Genomic DNA, 22,155 nt, shown 5'->3' on the forward strand with positions numbered 1-22,155 from the left:
CATGAATTCTCTTATTTCGAAGTTTTCTTTACTTCCTTGCTCCCGAAGATGTGAGATTATCAGCAGTTTCGCGGTTCGGTCCCTGAAGATCTGAGTTGAGCACGTGTTAAATGTCATCATTTATCACAATTACCTGCATTTGTGCTTTCAGTATGCTGCATACAAGTACTGCAGCTCATTTGTTTCAGACTAAAGCTAACCTTGCACAAGCGCTTCTGTTTTTGATACTAAAAAATGAACAAGACATCTATACAGAACAACAGATCTGAATGTCTTTCCACTATTGGCAGGCCAGACATATGATGACATTACCATACATTACACTCCCTGTGCTACATGTGACTTTCTCCTTCCTTCACACACATAGAACTTTTTTACGCATCAAAAATGGCCAAAACTGACTGTATAGGCATTTACACAATACTGTACAGTGTACAATACTTACAGGACATCTGAAGAGAGAAGACTATGGAGGCTGCCATATTTATTTCCTATTAAGGGCTGGTTCACACGGGCGTCTGCTGAGCTTTTGCTTGGCATTGCGTTCAAACGCCAGCGTTTAAATGCCAGCATTTAAAAGCTAGCTTTTGAAGGCTTTTGAAAAGCGTTCAAGGCTACCAGTTCTTTTTCTCTGCTATTGTTTCCTCGCGTTTACTGCCTCTGAAAGCAGCATGTTGCTTTTGAGACTAGACGCAACGCTGGGATCTACTGCCAGGCTTTCATGAAAGCCTGCAAAAGCCAGCTCTAAACGCTCCCATTCACTTGCATGGGATGGCAGTAGATCCCAAAAAACGCTGCGTCTGAAACGCTGCGTTAAACGCCACAAAAACGCCCGTCTGAACCAGCCCTTAACAAGACCAGCTGCTTGGCTTCCTGCTGATCTTTCTGGTCAATAGTGTCTGAATCACCTACCTGAAACAAGCATACAGCTAGTCTTGTCAGATTTTTATCAGCTAATCTGCATGCTTCTTTAAGATCTATGGCTGAAAGTATTAAGCAGGCCATACACTACTTAATTTTACCATAGGTATGCAGCAGATTCACTGTGGTCGATTGGACCAGATGGAAAATTTTGCTTGGGTCGGGAGCACGTCGCTAGTGGAATTCGATTCAGCAACGGCCGAGCCACAATAGCAGCAGTATTCACATCAGTCCAACTGGAGTGTGTCCTCCTATTTCCAGTGCTTTAACTTCAGGCAGTGGGTCTCCTCCTCTGTGTGTCATTCTTCTCTTCCTGGTCCTGTGACACAAGTTGAAGTCCAAACACTAGAGGGCCAACGGCATACATGCCGGCCCTCTAGTGTTTGAATTTTAACTTAAGTCACATGACCAGAAAGAGAAGAATGAGGTCAGGGAGGAGGAGACCTACCGCATGAAGTTAAAGAACCAGACACGGAAGATACACGTGCCAGCCGGACAGGTGAGATTACTACAGCCAGCCAGAGGAGCAAAGATTGGGGGAAGCCTGGGGACGCGAGGCAGGTGGCGGGTTAACAGATTTTGAATTGATTTCATGCGGAGGTCCCTCTCTGATCACATCTGTCTGATGGTTGGTCTGGTGGCCATCTATAAGTTTATGGCCACCTTTAGAGACAGAGGCTCTGCCAGGTAACTGGTATTGTTTAAAAGGAAATGAATATGATCAGACATCTCTATTGAGTTGAGAAGCTACATACAGCATGGGGTCAACCGAGAGATCACCCTCAGAGAACCTTATCAGAAATGTACTTGGCAGGGGTCATAGGCCTCGTAGTGTTCAAAGTGAAGCCAGGCAGAGTTGAGACCTGTAAGCACTGTAAGGTATAAAAAAAGGCAGGGACCAGAGCCCCTGTTGAGTGGTATGACACTAATGACCTCAGGGGAGAAATGGCAACACATCCTAAGACTAGGCTGCGTCTGAATGACTACCAACAGAGGCATGCAGAGCCCCCTAAAGGTAACATACACACCCTGTGTTTAAAACAGATGCTACAATTAGAGTTAGAGCCCTAACTACAGTTAGAGCCCTAACCTCTGATAAAGACAGGAATGCAAACATAAATATCAAATGGGAGCAGCTAGCCATAAGGTACATTTTTTAGACAGCAGGGAGAAATGGCCGCACTTCCCAAAGCGGGCTGCATCTGAATGACTACCAGCATAAGTGTGCAGAGCCTAATTATAGGCAGGGTACACATCTTGCTTTCCAAACAGATGCACTAAATTAACATTAATGGAGGATGTTAGCTATCAAAACAGTTTGCATGCAAATTATTCCGTACTGGACCCTTCCATCTCAATGAGGACATCCTTTTGGAAGTGACCCTAACCTCTAACTAATTAACAAATGAGCATAGTGTGAATCTGGGAGCAACTGGCCATAAAATAGTTTACACATTTTTTATAGACAACAGGGGAGAAATGGCAGCGTATCCTAAGACCAGGCTGCATCTGAATGACTACCAACAGAGGCGTGCAGAGCCCCCTAGGGGCAACATTCAAATGCAGCCCACTTTAGGAAGCGCTGCCACCTCTCGCTGCTGTCACTAATGACCTGGGAAGGACTCACAAGAGTCACATGAGCAGGGGGAAGCATACTGTAGACAGTGAATTTGGGAGGGAGAGTGGGGGGCAGATTCTGGAGGTAACATGAAATTCCCCCTCCATGCCCCAACACAACACCCAGGCATGAGTAAGATCCAAGGGCCAAGTCAAGGTGCTTGAGAAGTCTTACTGGCCTGGTATGGGTACCGGCATACATCACTACTATTGGTCCTGTTTTATTTTCAGGTTTTGAAAGGGAACACAAGGCAAGTGATTGTCCCAAGGTTCCTTACCCATCATTGATATGCACTTTTGGGGGGTACAGAGGACATCATCAAGCTCCTGCCCATTTCTAATACCAAAGACAAAAATACATACTGACAGTAGTGGACTTTGCCATCCATTACCCAGATGCTGAAGCTTATTCTTCCAACCAATGTTTTGCTATACATTTTCACTTGAACCTGAGATAAAGAATGCAAGCTGTTTAATGCATAAACAGAGGCATAGTTGCAAGTCTTAGCGTAATAAGATGCTGGCAAACTTCCATTGTATTGATGTGCAAAGTAATGTTCCCAATAGGAAGAACATCAATTAAACTCCTTTTAACTTTTCCACTTCTGTTGGGAGGTTCCATACATATTATCCCATCTTTCTTGGATAGACCATCAAAGGTAAGACCTGTGCTGAGAATAGGGTCAGCTCAATATATTTACAGTGGGTGCTGATAGGCAAGTTTGGTTTTTGAGCACTAATCTTAAGGCCCATACACACGTCGGATTTTAGCGAACGACCCGTCGTTTGAACGTTCCGTCGTTCGGACGTTTTCGCGTCAATCGCTGGTAACCAGTCTTATCACCCGAACGATAGTCTGTACACACGTCGGATTTGACGCGAAAACGTCCGAACGACGGAACGTTCAAACGACGGGTCGTTCGCTAAAATCCGACGTGTGTATGGGCCTTTACCTCTCCTAATTATCTATTCCTGGTTTATGATTACTGCAGTAGACTGGTTTATGGTCTTGCCCTTTGTCTTTTATGAGGAACTCTATACCTGTCGCCATTAATCCAATTCTTTGGTTTGTTGAAATACCCAGTATTAGCTGTTTCAGCCAACTGTCTCTTGTCCCCATGGCAATCAGCTGGCTGTATTAGCACACCACTGACAGAAGCATGTTTGCTGAAGAAGGGAACATTGCTATGCTTCAGCCAACATTTCTCTGCAGAATGAATGAGATTGACTATAATATAACTATAAGTAGTGCAGAGAATACACACCCTGCACGTTCACATGTCGGCTATTGTTACTCTCAGGTAGCTGTAGTTCCTCTGCATTACATCAGTATATGGATGGACATACATGAATCCTAAGCATTCAGGCTGCCTCATTTTTGTCCCATTTTTACTGAAGATTACTTTAAAATCCTGTCTACGGAAACTCCTTAGGGTGTGTTGATCACGCTATACACATTGCAATAACACTGCAATAGAGCTCACTGACCACAATTGTGCAGGTAGTGACTTTGGATTGGGTAGTATGCAATATGTAGGGCTGATTCCAGTTACAATGGGGCCCAGGGGAAAAGTACCCCCCAGCGGCATTAGGGTTTCCTATTGCAAATTAACCCCTCAGAGCCAGCTGCCCTGAGTCGTAATGCTGACACAAACTCTGCAAGGGCCCCAGAAACAAATCAAAAGTTGAGGGGAGACCTGGGGGGCCTGACAGCGGTCAGGGGACCCTGGGGCTATTTACCAGATTGCCCCAATCGAAACACCGGCCCTGGTAATATGACATGCATAGTGTAAAAGCACTTAGTGTATACTGACTGACTTTGAATGTAATCTTCATATACTGTCAATATTAAAAAAAAACACACATACAATAATACATCAGGATTTTATATGCAGAGAGGAGCAGGTAAATCATTCTGCTTGTTTTTTCATGAAAGGAGTGAAAGATACAGTATTGCTTTCTGACAACACAAGGTAAGTGCATGTGATCACGTCAGCAGTGTATGGCAGTCTGATGCTGGATATTGTAAATGTTCTCATGGCCATGCGTCCCTCCGTGTGTGAGCATGGCTGTACTGCGCATGTATAAGTATGGTCATGTCTACCCAGTAGTACAAAGCCGCTCGTTCTTGGCTCATACACGAGGGGACTGCAGCCACAAACCAGAAGATGGTCCTGGCCAGTGGCAGGGGGTCGAGGAGGCTCATACACGAGGGGACTGCAGCCACAAACCAGAAGATGGTCCTGGCCAGTGGCAGGGGGTCGAGGAGGCTCATACACGAGGGGACTGCAGCCACAAACCAGAAGATGGTCCTGGCCAGTGGCAGGGGGTCGAGGAGGCTTGGGAAGCCTCTGGACCATCCTACTTTTACCCACTAGCCACTTCTACTTTTAGCCACTTGCTACAAGTATACAGCCAATCACATCAGAACACCTTACCTTTATTCTCTTTCTGGATCAGTAAGTCAGAAAGTAGTTCACATTGATGGGAGAAACCTGTAGTTGTAGTGTGGTTTTGCCACTCATCTTCCTAGGAACAGTCTTCATTTGGTTACTGTAAAATGCAACTGACAGAATTTTTAAGTATAGATATGTGGTGCTGTTTTTGTGTGGTCAGTGGATGCTGCATGTGGTGCTCAGTTGTACATGCATTCATTTGGGATTGTTCAACCCCAATCCACTATCAGCTCTAAATGCTTGCGGTCAACAGAAAGCAGTTGCCAGGTGGTGGGCCCAGCACTGTCAACAGTCATGTCAACTAATCCTTAAAGGCAAAGGATCAGCACAGCAGCTGTATACATACCATATTTGGCATCGATTCAGCTATGGCGCCTTTAAATTCCCCTGATTTCAGGTTACCTTTGATATGACTAGCTATACTGCTCAGACCGATAAGGCCTCAAGCCAAAATTTCATATTATTATTATCGGAATCCTCGGAGCCTCAGACATCAACACAGGTTTCTTTCTTGAAGAACTCGGTCATCACTACTGAACCTTCGCCTCCCTCTGCTCCCCGATGTCTCCTTAGGGATAATGGATGAGTGCCAAGTGCGACTGGTGGCGCCATAGTATGATAGCCTTGGCTCTTTGCTGTTGGACATTATCTCCCCCTAGAACCTGTATCAGCCAAAACTGGTTCCGGGTACAACCCCCCCCCCCCCCCCCCCCCAATGTACCAGGCAAAATAAATTACTCTGATTCAAAGCTGCAGTCTGGTTTTATGTTGCAGAAATTTCCTCTCACATCTCATGCTCGGTGACAGACAGATCATTGGGGACAAGAGATGTCTTCTCATTCGGCACAGTGATAGATATTAATTAGATGCTCTAATCCTCCCGGATTTTGTTTTTTTATTGCTTTTTCTGTATGTGTCCACTATATTCAGTGGTGTAGCTAAGGCCATTGGTCCCAAGTGCCAATTACACTGGGCCCCGCCAATGCTGTTTACAAAACATTTGATATGGAGCACCAAAACCTGCCGAGGACAGTCTCAGTGTCAGAGAGGTGTAAGCAGGAGAGAGGCAAACCTTCGGATTGAAAAAGGACATACTTGCCTAAGCAGAGGGATACCTCTGGATCCTACAGAGGCTTCCCATGCCGTCCTCCAGTCCCTGATGCTGAGTGAGCACTCCCTGAAGTAATCTGACAGGTTTGTCAGCTTGAAGATCGGGGCAGTGCCCTTCTTTAGGCACAAGTATGGCCGCACCTGCACGGTGAACTGGTGCTGTTCATGCACAAGCCATTGCATGTTACTGTGCAGGCCTGCTTGCGCAGGATCAGCACAGGCGCTTGTACCTGAAGAGGAGCACGGCCTGGATCAGCCTGTTACTGATGCAGGAAATGAGATAAAAACTCTGCAAGAGGAGCCCAGATAGCGAGGAGAATCTGACTGAGCCTTCTAGCTTTCCTCACTCTAGCTGTGGCTGCAGCTCCAATCTTTTCCCAAAAAGAGTGGTCGGCACCTCCACAAAAATGCTCGTTTACTTAAAGCATAGCTCTTTATTAGGCTATATTAAAAACGCTGGTTAGCGGCCCTATACGCTTTTACTATTTTTTCACCATTTTAAGTGATTTTAATATATCCTAATAAAGAGCTATGTTTTAAGTAAAAGCATTTTTGTGGAGGCACCGACCACTCTTTTAGGGTCTTTAATTACCGTCTAAGTGGTACTGACAGACGGAAGATCTGAGCACTCCTGAATCTTTTTCCTTTTTTTGGATACCGTGGGTGCTGATCATACCTACAAAAGCTCCAAACTTTTCTGCAGCAATCCTGGTTTGTTGAAGTGTTTCTAGCTGTTGTACAGATTATGTTTGGGCATTTGCTCACACTGCTACCTTAGAAGAGCATCATTCAGTGGCTACAAAGTGCATAACAGTACGTAACATATACTTATATATATATATATATATATATATATATAGAGAGAGAGAGAGAGAGTTGAGTTCCACATGGATTTAGGCTAGGTCCACACTAGACACAGATGCAGGACGGACACTGCAGTCCGGATCCGGGGAAGATTAGAGGAAGTACCACCGTACTGCAAACTGATGAAAGTGCATCAGTTTTGCATCAGTTTTGTATCAGTTTCCGTTCAGGTTTTTCCCTGACAGAAAACGTCTCTATCATTAGGAAGGAGTGGGAGGATTTTTTGGGCCAATCATAAAGCTCAGGCTATCCGTTTTCATATCCGTTTTTTGCCTGTGGAGCTGGAGATGCGTTTTCTCATTGCTTTTCACTACCCCTGCGTGTATCCGTGGTCCTGATCCGTTGCGTGAAAATGCAGCAGGTCCGGACCTTCCGTTCAGGTTTTGAAAACGGATCCCCGCAAACGCAGACGGATCCGTTTTTTACTTGGGTGAGGCTGGCTGCTATTTTAAACATTAGTATCCGGGACTCCGTTTTTCATCAGGTTTGAAAAACGCAGCCACGGATACGTTTCCGGACCTAGTGTGGACGCAGCCTTAATCAAATTTCCAAGGACACAGAATAGGAGGTGAGGGTTGCTCCATGCAGAACACTGCAACCTGCAGCTAGCTGGATTTACAGTCTCTTGACAAGAAAGGACTGAAGCCCTGCAAAAGTGACATCGGGATGGATTCACAAGACCTTACCTCCTGAATCACCTCACCTTACTTACCTTTCATCACAACGACAGAATCTCACAAAACTGAGTACACCTCTTACATTCTTGTAAATATATATTTTCATGAAACAACACTGAAGATATGACACTTTGATATAATGTAAAGTAGTTTGTGTACAACCTGTATAACGGTGTCAATTTGCTGTCCCATCAAAATAACTCAAAACACAGCCATTAATGTCTAAACCGCTGGCAACAAATGTGAGTACACCCTTAAAGGACAACCGAGGTGACGTGACATGATGAGATAGACATGTGTATGTACAGTGCCAAGCACACAGATAACTATGCTATGTTCCTTTTTTTCTTACTCTGCTTGAATAAGTTATAAACCAGTCATGCAACTGACAGTTTCTGAAAAATACTTTCCTGTCAGTAAATGGCTTCTGAGAGCAGGAAAGAGATAAAAAGGGTCAATAATTCATAGATTTTAGCTCTGGCACACTTCAATGTAGGTGTCATAGAGCAGAGACAATGGCCTCGATTCATAAAGCATTACCTCATGCGGTAATGCTGAAAACAGCAGACTTTACTGACCACTTAGCAAAATGTCAATTCATAAAGGCTGTTACTGCATGAAAAGCTGACATTACCGACCAGGGAGATAAATTACCGACTTGGCTGCAGTTACCGACAACACATGTCAGTAAATTGTCAGCAAATGTCAATTCATAAAGCCTGCAACAAGCGGTAAGCCTGGCGGTAGTTACCAACACCTCTGGTGAGGTCTTAACACGTTACCGACAGCTCTGACAGCTCTGATGAATGCAAAAGTGCAGAGATCCGAAGTCTGTTTGAGTCATCAGTGGGGAGAGCCAGAGAGCCCTCTGTGTGAATCATTTAAGCAGGCAGGGAAAGACTGTGTGACTCATCTGTCTGAGTCATCAGTGGAAAGAGCCGTCTGTGTGAGTCATTTCTGCAGGCAGGGAAAGACTGTGTGACTCATCTGTCTGAGTCATCAGTGGAGAGAGCCAGAGAGAGCCCTCTCTGTGATTCATTTCTGCAGGGCAAATAGAGAATCGAGATACTGCTCTACTCTACCGCTCAATGGGCTGCGGTAATTTACCGACCTCCAAGGGCAGCTGGGGAAATCTTTATGAATTAGCACACAGACTGGGAAAATACCGAGTGCGGTATTTTCCCGACAAGATTTTTTTATCGCACTGCTGTTTATGAATCGAGGCCAATGAAACAGTAAAAACTTAAAAACTAGATTTAAATACAAAATAATTCTAGGTACACACTATGAGATTTTCTGGCAGATTTACTGTCAGATCGATTATTTCCAGCATGTCCGATCTGATTTCCGATCTGATCTCCGAGCATTTTCCGGACTGCCCAAAAATTGATCAGAATTCAAGTCGGACATGATGGAAATAATCGATCTGACAGTAAATCTGCCAGAAAATCTCTTAGTGTGTACCTAGCATAAAACTGTGGGATATCTAAAAAAGTAATTTTTAGGAGAAGGAGGATAGATACAATTGTTTTTCTCATCAGTTTATTTTCACCTCGGATGTACTTTCAGTGAAGAATGTAAAAAGAAAATTCTACCGAATTAGACATTTTCCCTCCCTCCGGCCATGTTACTCGCTAGTATTACAAAGTCAAAGCAGTGAATAGGGAGCAGGTGTGTTAAATTTAGAGGTAATCATTCTCACTCTCTCATACTGGAAGTTCAACATGGCACCTCATGGCAGAAAACTTTCTGAGGATCTCAAAAAAGAATTGTTGTTCTACATAAAGATAGCCTAGGCTATAAGAAGATTGCCAAGACACTGAAAGTGAGCTGCATCTGGGACCATCGCCTTGTTGCTGGACAACTCCAGCCCTGCGGCTCCGCTCTTCTGATGAGTGCCCACGGCGCCTTGGCTACCATTTGCCGCCCAACGCTGGCCTCCAGGGGCACACACCACTTCTTGATGGCTCTCAGGTGCTATAATATTCAGGGAGTCCCTACTGGGGCTCCGCATTGATTTAGCTTTCTAGTCAATGAGAATCTTCCCTGAGGAGGATTTGTATTGGTTAATTTATTGTAATGCTTTGCCTGGGCTCCCTGAATATTATAGTGCTGAAGAGCAGGTGTTATAATATCCTTTCTACTCCTTTAAATCTTGATTGTAGAATGTCCTTCGGCCATTGCAAGCCATCACTTGATCTCCAGGCACCTGATGTTTGCCCGCTACGTACCAGGCTTCCCTGACTCCATTGCTCCATGCTAACTTCAACTGAACCAGCCAACCAACCGAGACCACTGTCACTGCTCTCCTCTGCTTTTAACTGGTAATAGAGAACTCTGAAGCCCCAGCAAAGCATCTTCATAGCTCTCCACAGAGCTCCCCATTGGTCCACTACTTGGATAAATGAGAATCCTTCTATGGATTCTATCAATGAAGAGCTCTGGAGTGAGCCATGAAATGCTTCGCCAGAGCTCCAGATTTCTCTATTACCAGTCAGTCAGAAGCAGAGGAGAGAAGCAGTGGCAGTCTCGGCAGTTCAACTGAAGGCGATGTGGAGTGATGGTGCCAGGATGTAGTGGCGGGAGAGTGTCAGGGAGCTTTGTGGCTCTAGTGGCAGACAGCGGGTGACAGCGAGGGGTGCGCACGCATCTCCCTGTGGAGCGAGGTAGTAGTGCCGTCATGCTAAAGGACAGCACCATAGCATAAAACTTTGCTTCCTATCACCTGAGTATTGCTCTTTATGCTCGGACATCACTCAGGCAAAGCTGGCAATTAAATTTGCATGCTGCAAGCTTCTTATCGCCTCAAATTGCATATGGCCCACTAAAGGAGAGCATGATCCCCTCCCTTTGGAAACTGAGCCACATGGCAGTAGTCCAACAAGATAATGACCCCAAACACAACTTCAAGATGACCCCTGCCTTGCAAAAGAAACTGAAGATAAAATTGCTGGATTGGTTGGTCTCCAGACCTAAACCCTACTGAGCATCTGTGGGGCATCCTCAAACAGAAGATGGAGGAGCGCAAAGTCTAACTGAAAGTGGATTACAGTGGCAACCTGTGAACCTCTAGTGAACTCCATGCCCAACAGGGTTAAGGCAGTGCTGGAAAATAATGACGATCACACAAGATATTGACAATTTTGACATTTTTCACATAGGGGTGTATTCACTTTGTAGCCAGCAGTTTAGGCATTGATGGCTGAGTATTGAGTTATTTTGATGGGATAGCACATTAACACTGTTATACAAGCTGTAGGCTGAATACTTTACATTGTATCAAAGTGTCATCTCTTCAGGCCCTGTTCACAGTGCTCAGTTACGTTGTAGAATAATTCTGCATGTCAACTTACTGCCCATACAATTCTATGGTCCTGTTTACAGTAAATGATCCAGTTATTCTAACTGCATGCAGACTTTGTAGAAAGGCCCATTCACACTAAGGCAATTAGCGGGTGATTACCACTAATAGCCAATGCGCTAGTGCTTTTATAACTATATGGCAGTGAACTCACTGCCGCGATTGCTGCCAATCGCAGGCGTTCCACGATTAATGGCAATCGCAAAACTTAAAATGCTGCGATTCTTGAGCGATCACGGTTCAGTGCTTAAACAAGCACTGATTGCGATCGCTCTGAATCATGGGAGTGTAGTGATTTTACTGCGCCAATCGCAGTGAAATCACCTGCGCAAAAGGGTAGCACTAAGCACGAAGTGTTAATGGGCCCTTCAAGTCTATGGCCAGTCTCCATTGCAGTTCACACTCATTATAAACAGTGCGTTATGCAACTGACCACTGTGAACCTAGTGCCTAGCCTCAATGCTGTCCCATGAAAAATTAATGTTTACAAAAATGTGAGCGGTGTACTTACTTTTGTGAGATACTATATAAGAGAGATTATTCACTAGATAAACAGGGATGGATAAATCATGAGATAAACGGATAAGGAGAGATAAATTATAAGTTTGGTGAATCCACCTGATTATCAGCTCAGACAGTAAAATGTTATACTATAGCAAGATGGAGATAATGATTGTAAATAAATATTTGTTTTCAGTATCGTTTTAAAACCTTTATTTTGTTATTATTTCAACAAGACCATCTTGTGTCATCTGTATAGCTTGCGGTGAACAGTATGGTTTCATTATACTGAAGTTATTGTGATCTTTTCAGCAATATCCTTAATGGATGGATCACCCTTGCATCTGTGATAATTGCAGACAATTCCCTACAAGCGTTTTGCAGCACAATAGTGTGTTTTGCGAAGCCTTTTAACTTAAAAGCGTAAAAACAAGTGTTCTTTTTGTTTTTACAGTAGCCATTGATTGCTTCCAGAAAATGCACAGGCACCATAGACTATCATTATATGCGATTATGCATGTGTATGTTGTATGCGGCACAATGCTGCGTATTTGCTTAAGTGTGACCCCTGCCTAAAAGGTCAGTCTGACCAAAAATATTTCAGTGTTATGGCTCATACACACGTGGCATGCGCATGTCTGGGCGACAGTTGCCCCGTGTGTATGAGACGCGCACCCCGAACTGTCGCCGGAGACAGCAGTTGCCGTGAGATTGAAAAGTTCAATCGCCGGCAACTTGTCTCCGCAACTGTCGTTAGTCCACCACACGTACTGCGTGTGTATGTGCGGACTAGCGACAGCTACCCACAGCCAGAAGGGAGCTTCCAGCAGGGGGACAAAACTTTCGGCGACAGTTTCCTGTTGGGCAGAGACGTATAGACAGCTGTCGCTCAGGCGGAGCTGTCGCTGAGCTGTTCCGCACACGTCTCCTGTGTGCTAGCAGCAGCAACAACGGTAGCCCATGTGTATGAAGCTTTAGAAGAGGTAACGGCTGGACAGTTCAGATACATTGCATTTCTTCTCTCTCTGAAGCACCCGGTAGATGAGAACTCCCAGCTTAATTTTGTTGCTACTGTCATACCTACTGCAACCATTATGAGCGCTACAAATCATACATTTTCTTGGCAATGCATAGAGGAATCCAGCTATGACCGCAATGGGTTGAGTTGTAGTTTAGTGTATCATCCTCAGTACTACAGGGTAAATGTGAGGAGAAGGTCATGGTTAAACATTTGTGAGTATATTATTGTTAGGCATCACCTAGCAGATAGGATCAGTGAAATGTAAGTTTGAACTGACTTATCATTTTTAATGGTCTCATATCCTCCGGTGTAGTGCAATCTTAACTGATTTGTTTTTGACCGAATAGTCTTGCATACATACGGGGTTCAAACTTCCAATTTAATTGCTCCACAATTGGGAAGTTAAAAAGTAAAGGCAGATCTGCCTTCACTTACTGGTGGGAGGTCTGCCCTATGTAAGGGCTGGAACCCACTTTGAAATCGTACAAGCGCTGTGTGCAGCGATTCCTAGGTTGATTACAAGTGCTACAATTTGAAGTGGGTTTTTTACCTTTTAAATAAACTTTAACATATTTACCAGGTGTCCCGATGTCCGGCTTCCATCTGTAGCCCCGCCTCTAGTGGAAGAGGTCACAGGTGCTTCTCTAGGACCAATCAGAGAAGTACCTGTGACCTCTTCTGCTAGGGGGCGGGGCTACGGGTGAAAGCCATACATTGGGACACTTGGTAAGTATAATTAACTTTATTTAAAATTGAAAATGCTCGGGCTCGGCCCAAATTGCTGTTCAAAGCAATTTTGCAGCACTTCTATACATAGCAAACTCATTCAAAATGCTGCATGTACTGTGATTGCGATTAACCCTAATCTCTTTGCACTAGTGGGTTCCCACTATTTAAATAAATGGGTGGGTCCAGCCCTAACAGGGACTTAGCTGGTGCACCTTCAGATGTTGGTTGGCAAATGATTGGAATGTTTTTTCGGCTAGATACACACAATGGAAACATTTTCAAGCGTAAAGCAATACAAAAGATAGCAATCAGGAACAAGGCATATGCCATTTATATTGTAGAATATCGGTAGCTGAGCGTTGCATGCATATCCTGATAAGTCTTGCATTACAGTTTTGTAATAAATACAATGTTGGATTGAACAGTTGGGGTACACAGTCGCTTGTACCCAAGGCCTATGTGTTTGTGGCTGGGCTCATGGCTTCCACCAATCCAGAATGGCCCTTCCACATACGCTCTCCAGCATTTCTTTTTCCCCCTTGGAGCAGCACTTCCATAATGTTTAATGACATTCAGCAGCCTTCCATAATTGTATTGGCAGTCCATTCACATGCAGCAATGCAGTGCGAAGCAACACACATAGTCCTATGATGTCTGTTTACATTTGTATAAGCTCAGGCCCAGATAACTAGAGCTATTAGCAGAACTCCACATTACCACACACATCCTTCCACTCCACAAACACATCTAGCTAGATGATTTAGGCCACTTTTCCTCAGGAGCTTGTACTGCTTGCCAAAAGCGCCTTTCTGGCTGCAGTTTCATGTAACCAGCTTTGAGCCCTAGTCCAAGTTTTACATTGAGCCCCCCTCAAGCATTTTTCATATGGCGCAACCAAACCTGCGAAGGACAGCCGCAGTGTCAGAGAGGTGTAAGCAGAGGAGGAGAAAAGTTTGTTAATGATTACTACTAGTCATAGCACATATAGAAGTATTAATTACCAGCATAGCACCATTGAAGAGCTAATACTGCAGTTGAGAGAGGGCCCCTATTGGGCCCCTCTGGTCCAAAAACCCTGCTGAGGTTGCAAGCTCTGCATCCCCTATTGCTACGCCACTGCAAATGTCAGCCTTTGTAACACCGTGCATGCAGAGGACTTCAATCACCGTGCTCAAATGTAACTCCGAAGGGGGCCGCCTTTCAAACACCTGTGCAGAGCAATAACAAGAGGTTGGTCCCGGGGAGCAGCTAACAGGAGGTGAATTCACTGACTTCAGCCTCCCGTGGAAAAGAGGCCTAACAGAACTGCTTAAAAGCATATGGTGCACAGGTTTACCATGCAGCTCCAAATCTGTGGAACACACTCCCACCATTATTCTGAGAAAATCCAATGCTGAACATCTTTTTTTAAAAAATAATCTAATTCCATTCATTTGCTGGTGCCTATGAGAGGTTAACACTTTAGTTTAAAAAAACTATTGTCTCCCACCACCTTTGTCAGGGGGAGCAATAACAACACAAACTGTGATACAATCTCTTTATATGACAGGTTTGTAAGTAGCCAGTCGAATATGACCCATTATTTTGTCAATAAACCTATTCCAAGTCTTCCTCCCAACCTTTTGGTCACACTAAATGCTTTTGCAATGTATTTTCCAGAGTATGTCCACATTTCTGCGTATACTGTCCAGAAACAAATCCGTTAGAGAGCTATACAAGGAAATGCCCATTGAACAACATGGGGAGTGTGTTAGCATGCATTGGTATGTAGCTATACCTTAGATTTCACCCCTCCATAAACCTACAACCCCCCCCCCCCCTCTTCCCCTGAACTGAACCACAAGTGTGTTGGCTGGCCCAGCTCTTACTTCTCTCTTACTTCCCTTGCCCGTCATAGGTAGCTACAGATACCCCTTAGTATTAGGTGGCCAGGTGTACCCTCAATATTAAGTAGCTAGAAGTGCCCCAAGTATTAGATAGCTAGGGGACCCTCAGTATTGAGCAGCTAGAGGTGCCTCTGACTGAAGGGAGATCTTGTCAGTGGAATGCCGAGAGCTGGACTCTTCATAGGGAAAGATGGAGGCGCTCAGGAAAGGGAACATGTAGACTAGTGATTACAGTGCCTTATGGTGAATTTGGCACTGCATAACAGGCCTTACGATGTCACCTAAGAATAGAATTTGCCCCTTTTGAAAGCTTTGTAAAGCAATTTAATAAGGGAATAGTGTTACTTGGCTGTATATTCTTCACTCACACTGCAAAGCCTAGAAGGCAATGCTGCTACTGATGATGGCAGGTCTGCACTTTCCGCTAGCACCTGTCTGCTTACTGGACTATAAATGAGTCTGATGCCCTTCAGTTAAATGTCTGAAAACATTAGATTTGCAGAATTACATGCAACAACAGAAACTCAGCTGATTCTTCCTGTGCAGAGGATTATGGGAAGGCGACTGAGAGACTCCAGGCAGTTACTAGCAGCAATTTAAAATACATTTAATTATTTTATTTATGGATACATAACTGGATCAAATAATGTTGGTGTTTTTATATTTTCCCTAGGAATCACTTTAACCGTCAAATGCAATGTAAAAGCTACTATCTGACATAAATGAAGTTATACATTGGAACATTTCTGACCAGATGTAGAGTGCAGCTAAATAAAGGTTATTATACCTGCAGCAGAAGTCCAATAATGCTTAGAAAAGTTCCAGAAATGCCAGCAGCTACGCCCAGAGGCCCTGCATTACCTGTACCTGCTTGTCCAGTGCATTCACCACATCCACATGCAAGTCCACACAATGATACCCTAAGCTTCACCCGGTACACCACTGGTTCAGCACCTTTGCCTGCAGTGCAGAAAGGGCCACAGTACATTGCAAAACATCACCAAACTTTCAGTTCATGCCAGGAATATATTACAAGAGGGATTCATATAAAGCATTAGGCAGCAGTTTCCACATGTACAACTGGATCGCTTTCTTATCCTGTGAGTTGGAATAAAAAAAAAATAATCTTTATGCACAGTTATCAGTACAGGGAAGTCTCAAAGACCAACTTTTGTAATGATGTGCCTCGTAGAAGCCAATGATTAAACCTGCTTACAATACTTAAAGCAATAACTGTGAGGAAAAATAAGGAAAAAGTTAGGTACTTACCTCCCTACAGGAAAGTCTCTGGATGATCCAGAGGTCTTTCGATTCCTCCTCCACCCCACCGCTGCTCTTTGGGACCCTCTTCTGCTTTGCGGCTGCGCTCCAGTCTGTGTACAAGAACATGTACAAGTACAGCCAGCACAGCGACAAAAAAACCGCTCACGCACAGCTTTTACCTAGGTGCACAATCGGCTTCATGGTCCCCATGCATGCACAGTGCGACCACGCTTGTACATGGATGGGAGTGCAGCCGTAGGAACATGTTTTTGACGAATATGTTCAGACTATCCCAGCGTTGGAATGGTGAGGTTGAGGCGGATAGGGGAAGCCTCTGAACTATCCAGAGTTATGTTACTATCTACTGAGCTATGTATCTATCTTTTCCCTTTTCTTGTCACAGGTACACTTTTATCCTGTTACAGGCTTGCAGGGGGAATGACGTGAGGGAGAGGGAGGCGCCCCGCTTCAATAGCATTGAAATGAGGAAGTGTATATGGCGCAGTCACCGGCCTCCCTGCACCCCTTAGCAAACCACCTCTGATGATGTGAGTACAACTCGCTAAACAGCTGTTAAGTTAGGGGGGAGCATTTCCCAGCGGGGGGCTCTTCTGCATGAATCTGATACTAGAATAAAGGTAAAAGGTAACTTTAGCCTGTGCCCGTCTTAGTTTCTTATTGGTGAATGAAACAAAACTAGACTCCCGTAGATTTAAAAAAAGGGTGAATTATGTAGCAGAATTCCCACCAGTGCAGTATAGTAGGCCCAATACCTGAGTACATACTGTATGTTCCCAGCGGCTACAATTTGGGCGCAGGGAAAAGCCGAGAGATGGTTCTCCCTGTGCTAAGTAATCTCGGGGAATATAACCAATATATTTACCTACTGATTACCTAGCCTACTCCTTTAGTGGCATAATCAGGGGTCCGGCCATTGCAGGTGTTCCAACGGCTGGTAACTCTGGTTGCAAGGTTAGTGCTGCTGGTGTGTATTATGAGGTTAATTTATGACTTTGCACATGCTCAGTAGCATTTCTATGCTATTTTAATGGGTATGCTAAAATGTTGAAACACCTGTACCTGAATTACAGTGTCCTATAGATTGTAAGCCTTCAGGCAGGGTCCTCCTCCTTATGTCTCCTACCTGTTCATGCACCTCCATTACTGTACACCCATCCTATGGGTCTGAGTGAATTCATGAGTGAACTCAACTTGCCTAATCTCCATGCTCCCATCCAGTGACTGATTAAGCATTACCTTGTACTCATACTGTGCTGCATGATCTGGTTTGCATGTATTCCTGTATTGTCGTATTGCTGTATATCACCGCTAAATATTGTCTGTCACCATAACTATGTCCAGCGCAGCGTAATATGTTGGTACTTTATAAATACAATAAATAAATAACATTTTGTGTTTTTTCCCCCTGCATTGTTATAGCTGTAATTAACATTATGGTTTATGGTAGCGGTGAAAGAACCTGACTAGAATTACCTGGTGTTCATGATATACATCACAATATTTTGCGCCAGTTTTGTACTCAGTTTTCTTGTGTATTCCAGTCAATTTACTTCTGTGAATATTATATAATTATGTGCATGGTAAAGGGTTTATATGAGCACAAAATAGATTTGTGTCATCACAGTGAATTATGCTTTATTATTCCCCCTTTTGTTCTACAGGAGTCTAGTTTTTGTTTTCTTTTTTTTGTCTGACTTTGCTCTGCAGAAGCAGGTATTGAGAATTTGGTGCTCTTTTTTTAAACACAATTTTTGCAAGAAGTCACTCTATACTTCAGCTGTGTGCACTAAATTCCATTCACAATCCATTCTCACGGCAGTAGTGGGAGGGCTGTAATGTGAGGCAATCTATCTCTACTATCAGATAAATGGCTGATGAGGTAAGCTTGGAAAATCCATCAGTTAGCTGGTAACCTGCTTGTCTTGTCAGCAAACAGGGGTGCAGCTATGGTGCTATGGACCCCAGTGCAGATTTTACAATGCACCCTCAGCAGAATTTTAGTCCACAGCATTGTGCTTCCAGCCAGAATCTGATTCATTTAGGCAGCCACAGCAAGAGATGCTAGAGAACAGCTAGAGAACAGATTAAGGCCTCTTTTCCACAGGCATTTGAAGGTGGTCAGCTGCTCCGGTTTACTGGCCAGGTGCTTTCTAGTGCTTGACATGGGCGGTGGACTGACAGGCCCCCCCCCATGGAGTTGCATCTGAGCACAGCAGTTGCCAATCTGTGTATCAGGGCAACCTGGATCGCTTCACTAGCTTAATAAAACTGCAAATCTTCTAGCAGGCATCTTTGTATTTAGTTGTCTCCAAAATTTCAGCTAACGCGTGTTTTCAGGTTACTGGCCAATTCTTGTAATGTGAAGTTTTCTATAAACATTAGATAATTGTCACCTAATCTAGATATTTATGTTTGGATCAAGTGTTAGCTTTTACCAGCTGGGGCAACCTACAGGTTTTCAAATGTGTTTGACCATTTTTTGAAATGCCTGCTCTTGTTGTCAACTCCATCTGTGTATATAAGCAGGCTGGGATAACTGCTGTGTTTTTGAATCAGGTATTAGTCTAATGCCTGTACAGCTGTTGCCCATCCAACTATTTGAGATTGTAGCACCCGTTTCCTCCCCTTTCACAGCAAATTACTTATGCACACTGAGCCAGGCTTGGCAGGCATATCTTTACTGTGGCCACTGCTCAGACTAAAAAGTTGGACAGTGAATATGCCCCTCCATTAGGTGTAGAAACAGAGGCACTTGGCTTTCTTAGTACCGAATATAGTTGCTCCCTTATTTGCCTGATGAAGCAGGATTGCACCTGCGAAATGCATTGCATTGTGGAGTAGGCGAATAAAGCTAATTGTTAACTGAAATCAACAGTGCCTTTTTGGCACCTCTGTTTAAATATCTGGTGTGTATAACTAAACATCTGTATTATTGCACAGCTCATGCAGCTTTCTGCAATACGAAAAGCAAGATCTGAACCAATGTGTGTGTCCTCGGGTTATCTTTGTCATGCAGAACTACTGTATGGAGGATTCTATGGTATGGCAGTGAAAAAAAATATGCAACACAAAATAATTCAAAGAATGAGGGTGGACTGTAGAGAGGGAATGAATCTGTATTTTACATAAATGTATGGTATATATGACAAATAACTGCTACATTTTTTTCTCATTAGTGCTTAGAGTCACTAATAGATCCTTATATAATAACACAGTGCAAAAAGCCTAGATATGCAGCAACCAATCGTACTTCAACAGCTGACAGATGTAAAGCCCACTGCTGGTTGAGGTTGCAGCACACCACCACTGCTTTTTCTGCTATGTTGCTATAGAAGTCTAATAGTGCTTCCTGGAACACTGGATCACTTCACATACTCCTTATTGCTCCATACTCACAGCCTTATGGTTACTGTCATTGCTAAGGTGAGCAAACCTATATAGTGTTGATTCGTATAGCACACACACATCACACAACATGTACTTTGGTCACGCAGGAGATGAGAGAGAGGAGGCTGCTCTGGGTTTTGGCTTTGAAGTGGTAATAAGAGGGATGCTTAACACCTAGATTAACTTTCTAGTGTTTAGATAAACCAAGGCATGGCACTTTGCCATAGAACTCAATGCCAACCACTTGTCAAGAAATGAATGGGTGGCATGTGGCATATTAGTCTAACGCCCAAAGTTCTGCACAGCTTGGTAAAGGAGCTCTGCTTCTTCTGTATTCATTGAGTAAAAGCAACTTGCTTGCAATCAGACTGGTTTTGTCCCAGAATTATCATGCTTTGTAGGGTGATACTTTGCTACTTGCACTGCCGGTGCGGCCTGAGATGCTGTTAAGAGTGCTTCCATGCTTCTCTGACATACAAGTGATGCTGCATTTTTCTTATGCTCTGCAAAACATCACATATTTGCCCTTTTAATAATCAAGGCAGTATGGTGGAGTTTCCACTTCTGGTAGGATTATATCCCCTGAAAAAAAGGGGTTCTTGCCAGCAGAGCAAAGGTGATAAGGCTCTAAACCTAGTGTTGGCCCCACAGTTAAGGGAGGGTCCCGCAGACTGAGTACTAGAGACGATCATCAAGGACCCCTTGCAACGTAAGTTCAGCTATCACATTGTCCAAGTAGTTGGGATCTGGGTAGCCATGACCAGTTAGGTTTGATCCAAACTCAGTCTTGTGGTGAATCTCATTCCATACCACTGTATTGGATTCCCCCGTCGTACTGGATGTTCCAATAGAAAATATGAGACGTCTATCCCAGGCTGCTACTAGCATCCGTAATACCTAGAAACAAAGAGGACAGAGGAAAGCTTATATTAGGCTAAATATACAGTAGATGTATAGCGGGCAAACATATTTTTAACAAGCTTTAAGAGTGATTTACATGTAGATATTTTGACAGTCCTTGCCCATTTGTTGGGTCCAAGACAAGCTCAGCTTTATTTCTCAAGCGGGCAGCACACCAGCAGATGCTTCATAGCTCCATAGTTTGGTTGAAAGAAGACATCTATCCATCAAGTTCAACCAGGAAAAAAAAAAAAATCACCGTCTTGAACTCGCACATATCCCAGTTGATCCAGATAAAGGTAAAAAACCTTTACAGGCTTGGGCCAATTGGCCTTCAAGTGCACTGAGCACCATATGTATAAAAATATTTTAAATTAACCATTTGGTAATTCTTGTAGGCTACAACGTCACTCCAGTGTTTCATTTTACATGAGGCAAAATATTTGTGCTTGTCATCTTAGCATTTGTTTCTGTACACTAGTAATAAGCTGAAAACAGCCTGTACCTTATTGGCACTCTTTGGACTTGATTCACTAAGACAAATAGCACGCCTTATCAAAGTTAACACGCCTTATCAAAGTTAACACACCTTATCAGAGTAGCATAGCGAACTTATGCCTGCTAATTGGCAATGACGAGAGCTCCACTTGTCCTACCCTGAGCCCCTGCGTGTTCGTAGCGCTTGCTATGCTACTCTTATAAGGTGCGTTAACTTTGATAAGGTATGCTATTTGTCTTAGTGAATCAAGCCCTTTATCACTTATAAACACCAGTCTTCCTCTGTATAGCTGGCCAATGAGATACTTATTCTGACTCGCATGTAAATTTTATGTGAATTGCAAACTGAGCCAAAATTCATTTGCTGAAGATTTTGATTGGCCTAAACCAAACTGTATGCTATAATATTTGCTTTATTTTGCATGTAAGCTGTGGTTATTATTGCCTATCTCTATTCCTGTGTATAATGGTCACCACAGTACTCACCTTCCTCCCTTTATCATTATCCGGCAGGTAACAGTGGCGTGGGAATCCTCTGGCTGTGAACTTCCGGCCTGGGTTGGGATGCTCGGGTCCCTGGCAAGAGTGACAACAGTTAATAAATGTTACATAAAAATAACAGCCCTGGATGAGTTGAAAAGATAAGATTCATAATAACACTGATGTAATGTAACACTTTTGTAATTATTAGAATTTATTCTAACATATATGGTAAATATCTGCACACTGCCTATGTGAGTATATTCACAGTAAAAAAAATGTTTTTTACTAGAATTCACATGGAACAGTTTGTTGTGTCTCATAAGCGCCAATGCAAATGCCAGCTAACAAGCACCCAGTTAGTGATTTAAGCACATGATGCGCAACGGTGTGCACCAGATAGTAGACAGTCAGCTAGTAGGAGCTATACGCCAGCTATAAATACAGATTAAATAATAGGTAC

The 22,155-nt window shown here is 43.7% G+C and overlaps 1 protein-coding gene across 1 annotated transcript in view; it reads right to left on the reverse strand.

Moving 5' to 3' along the window:
- Positions 1 to 15,089: 15,089 nt before the first annotated feature.
- DTX1 (deltex E3 ubiquitin ligase 1) overlaps positions 15,090 to 22,155 on the reverse strand; it is a 106,677-nt gene continuing 99,611 nt past the window's right edge. Inside the window, exons 9-10 of the mRNA XM_068240030.1 lie at positions 21,699 to 21,788; positions 15,090 to 20,711 (exon numbers count right to left, since the gene is read on the reverse strand). Of these exons, the coding sequence (XP_068096131.1) occupies positions 20,493 to 20,711; positions 21,699 to 21,788 (309 nt within the window). The 3' untranslated portion in view covers positions 15,090 to 20,492. The remainder of the gene's footprint in view (positions 20,712 to 21,698; positions 21,789 to 22,155) is intronic.

Source organism: Hyperolius riggenbachi, chromosome 1 (assembly GCF_040937935.1).
Source record: "Hyperolius riggenbachi isolate aHypRig1 chromosome 1, aHypRig1.pri, whole genome shotgun sequence".
Taxonomy (NCBI): domain Eukaryota; kingdom Metazoa; phylum Chordata; class Amphibia; order Anura; family Hyperoliidae; genus Hyperolius; species Hyperolius riggenbachi.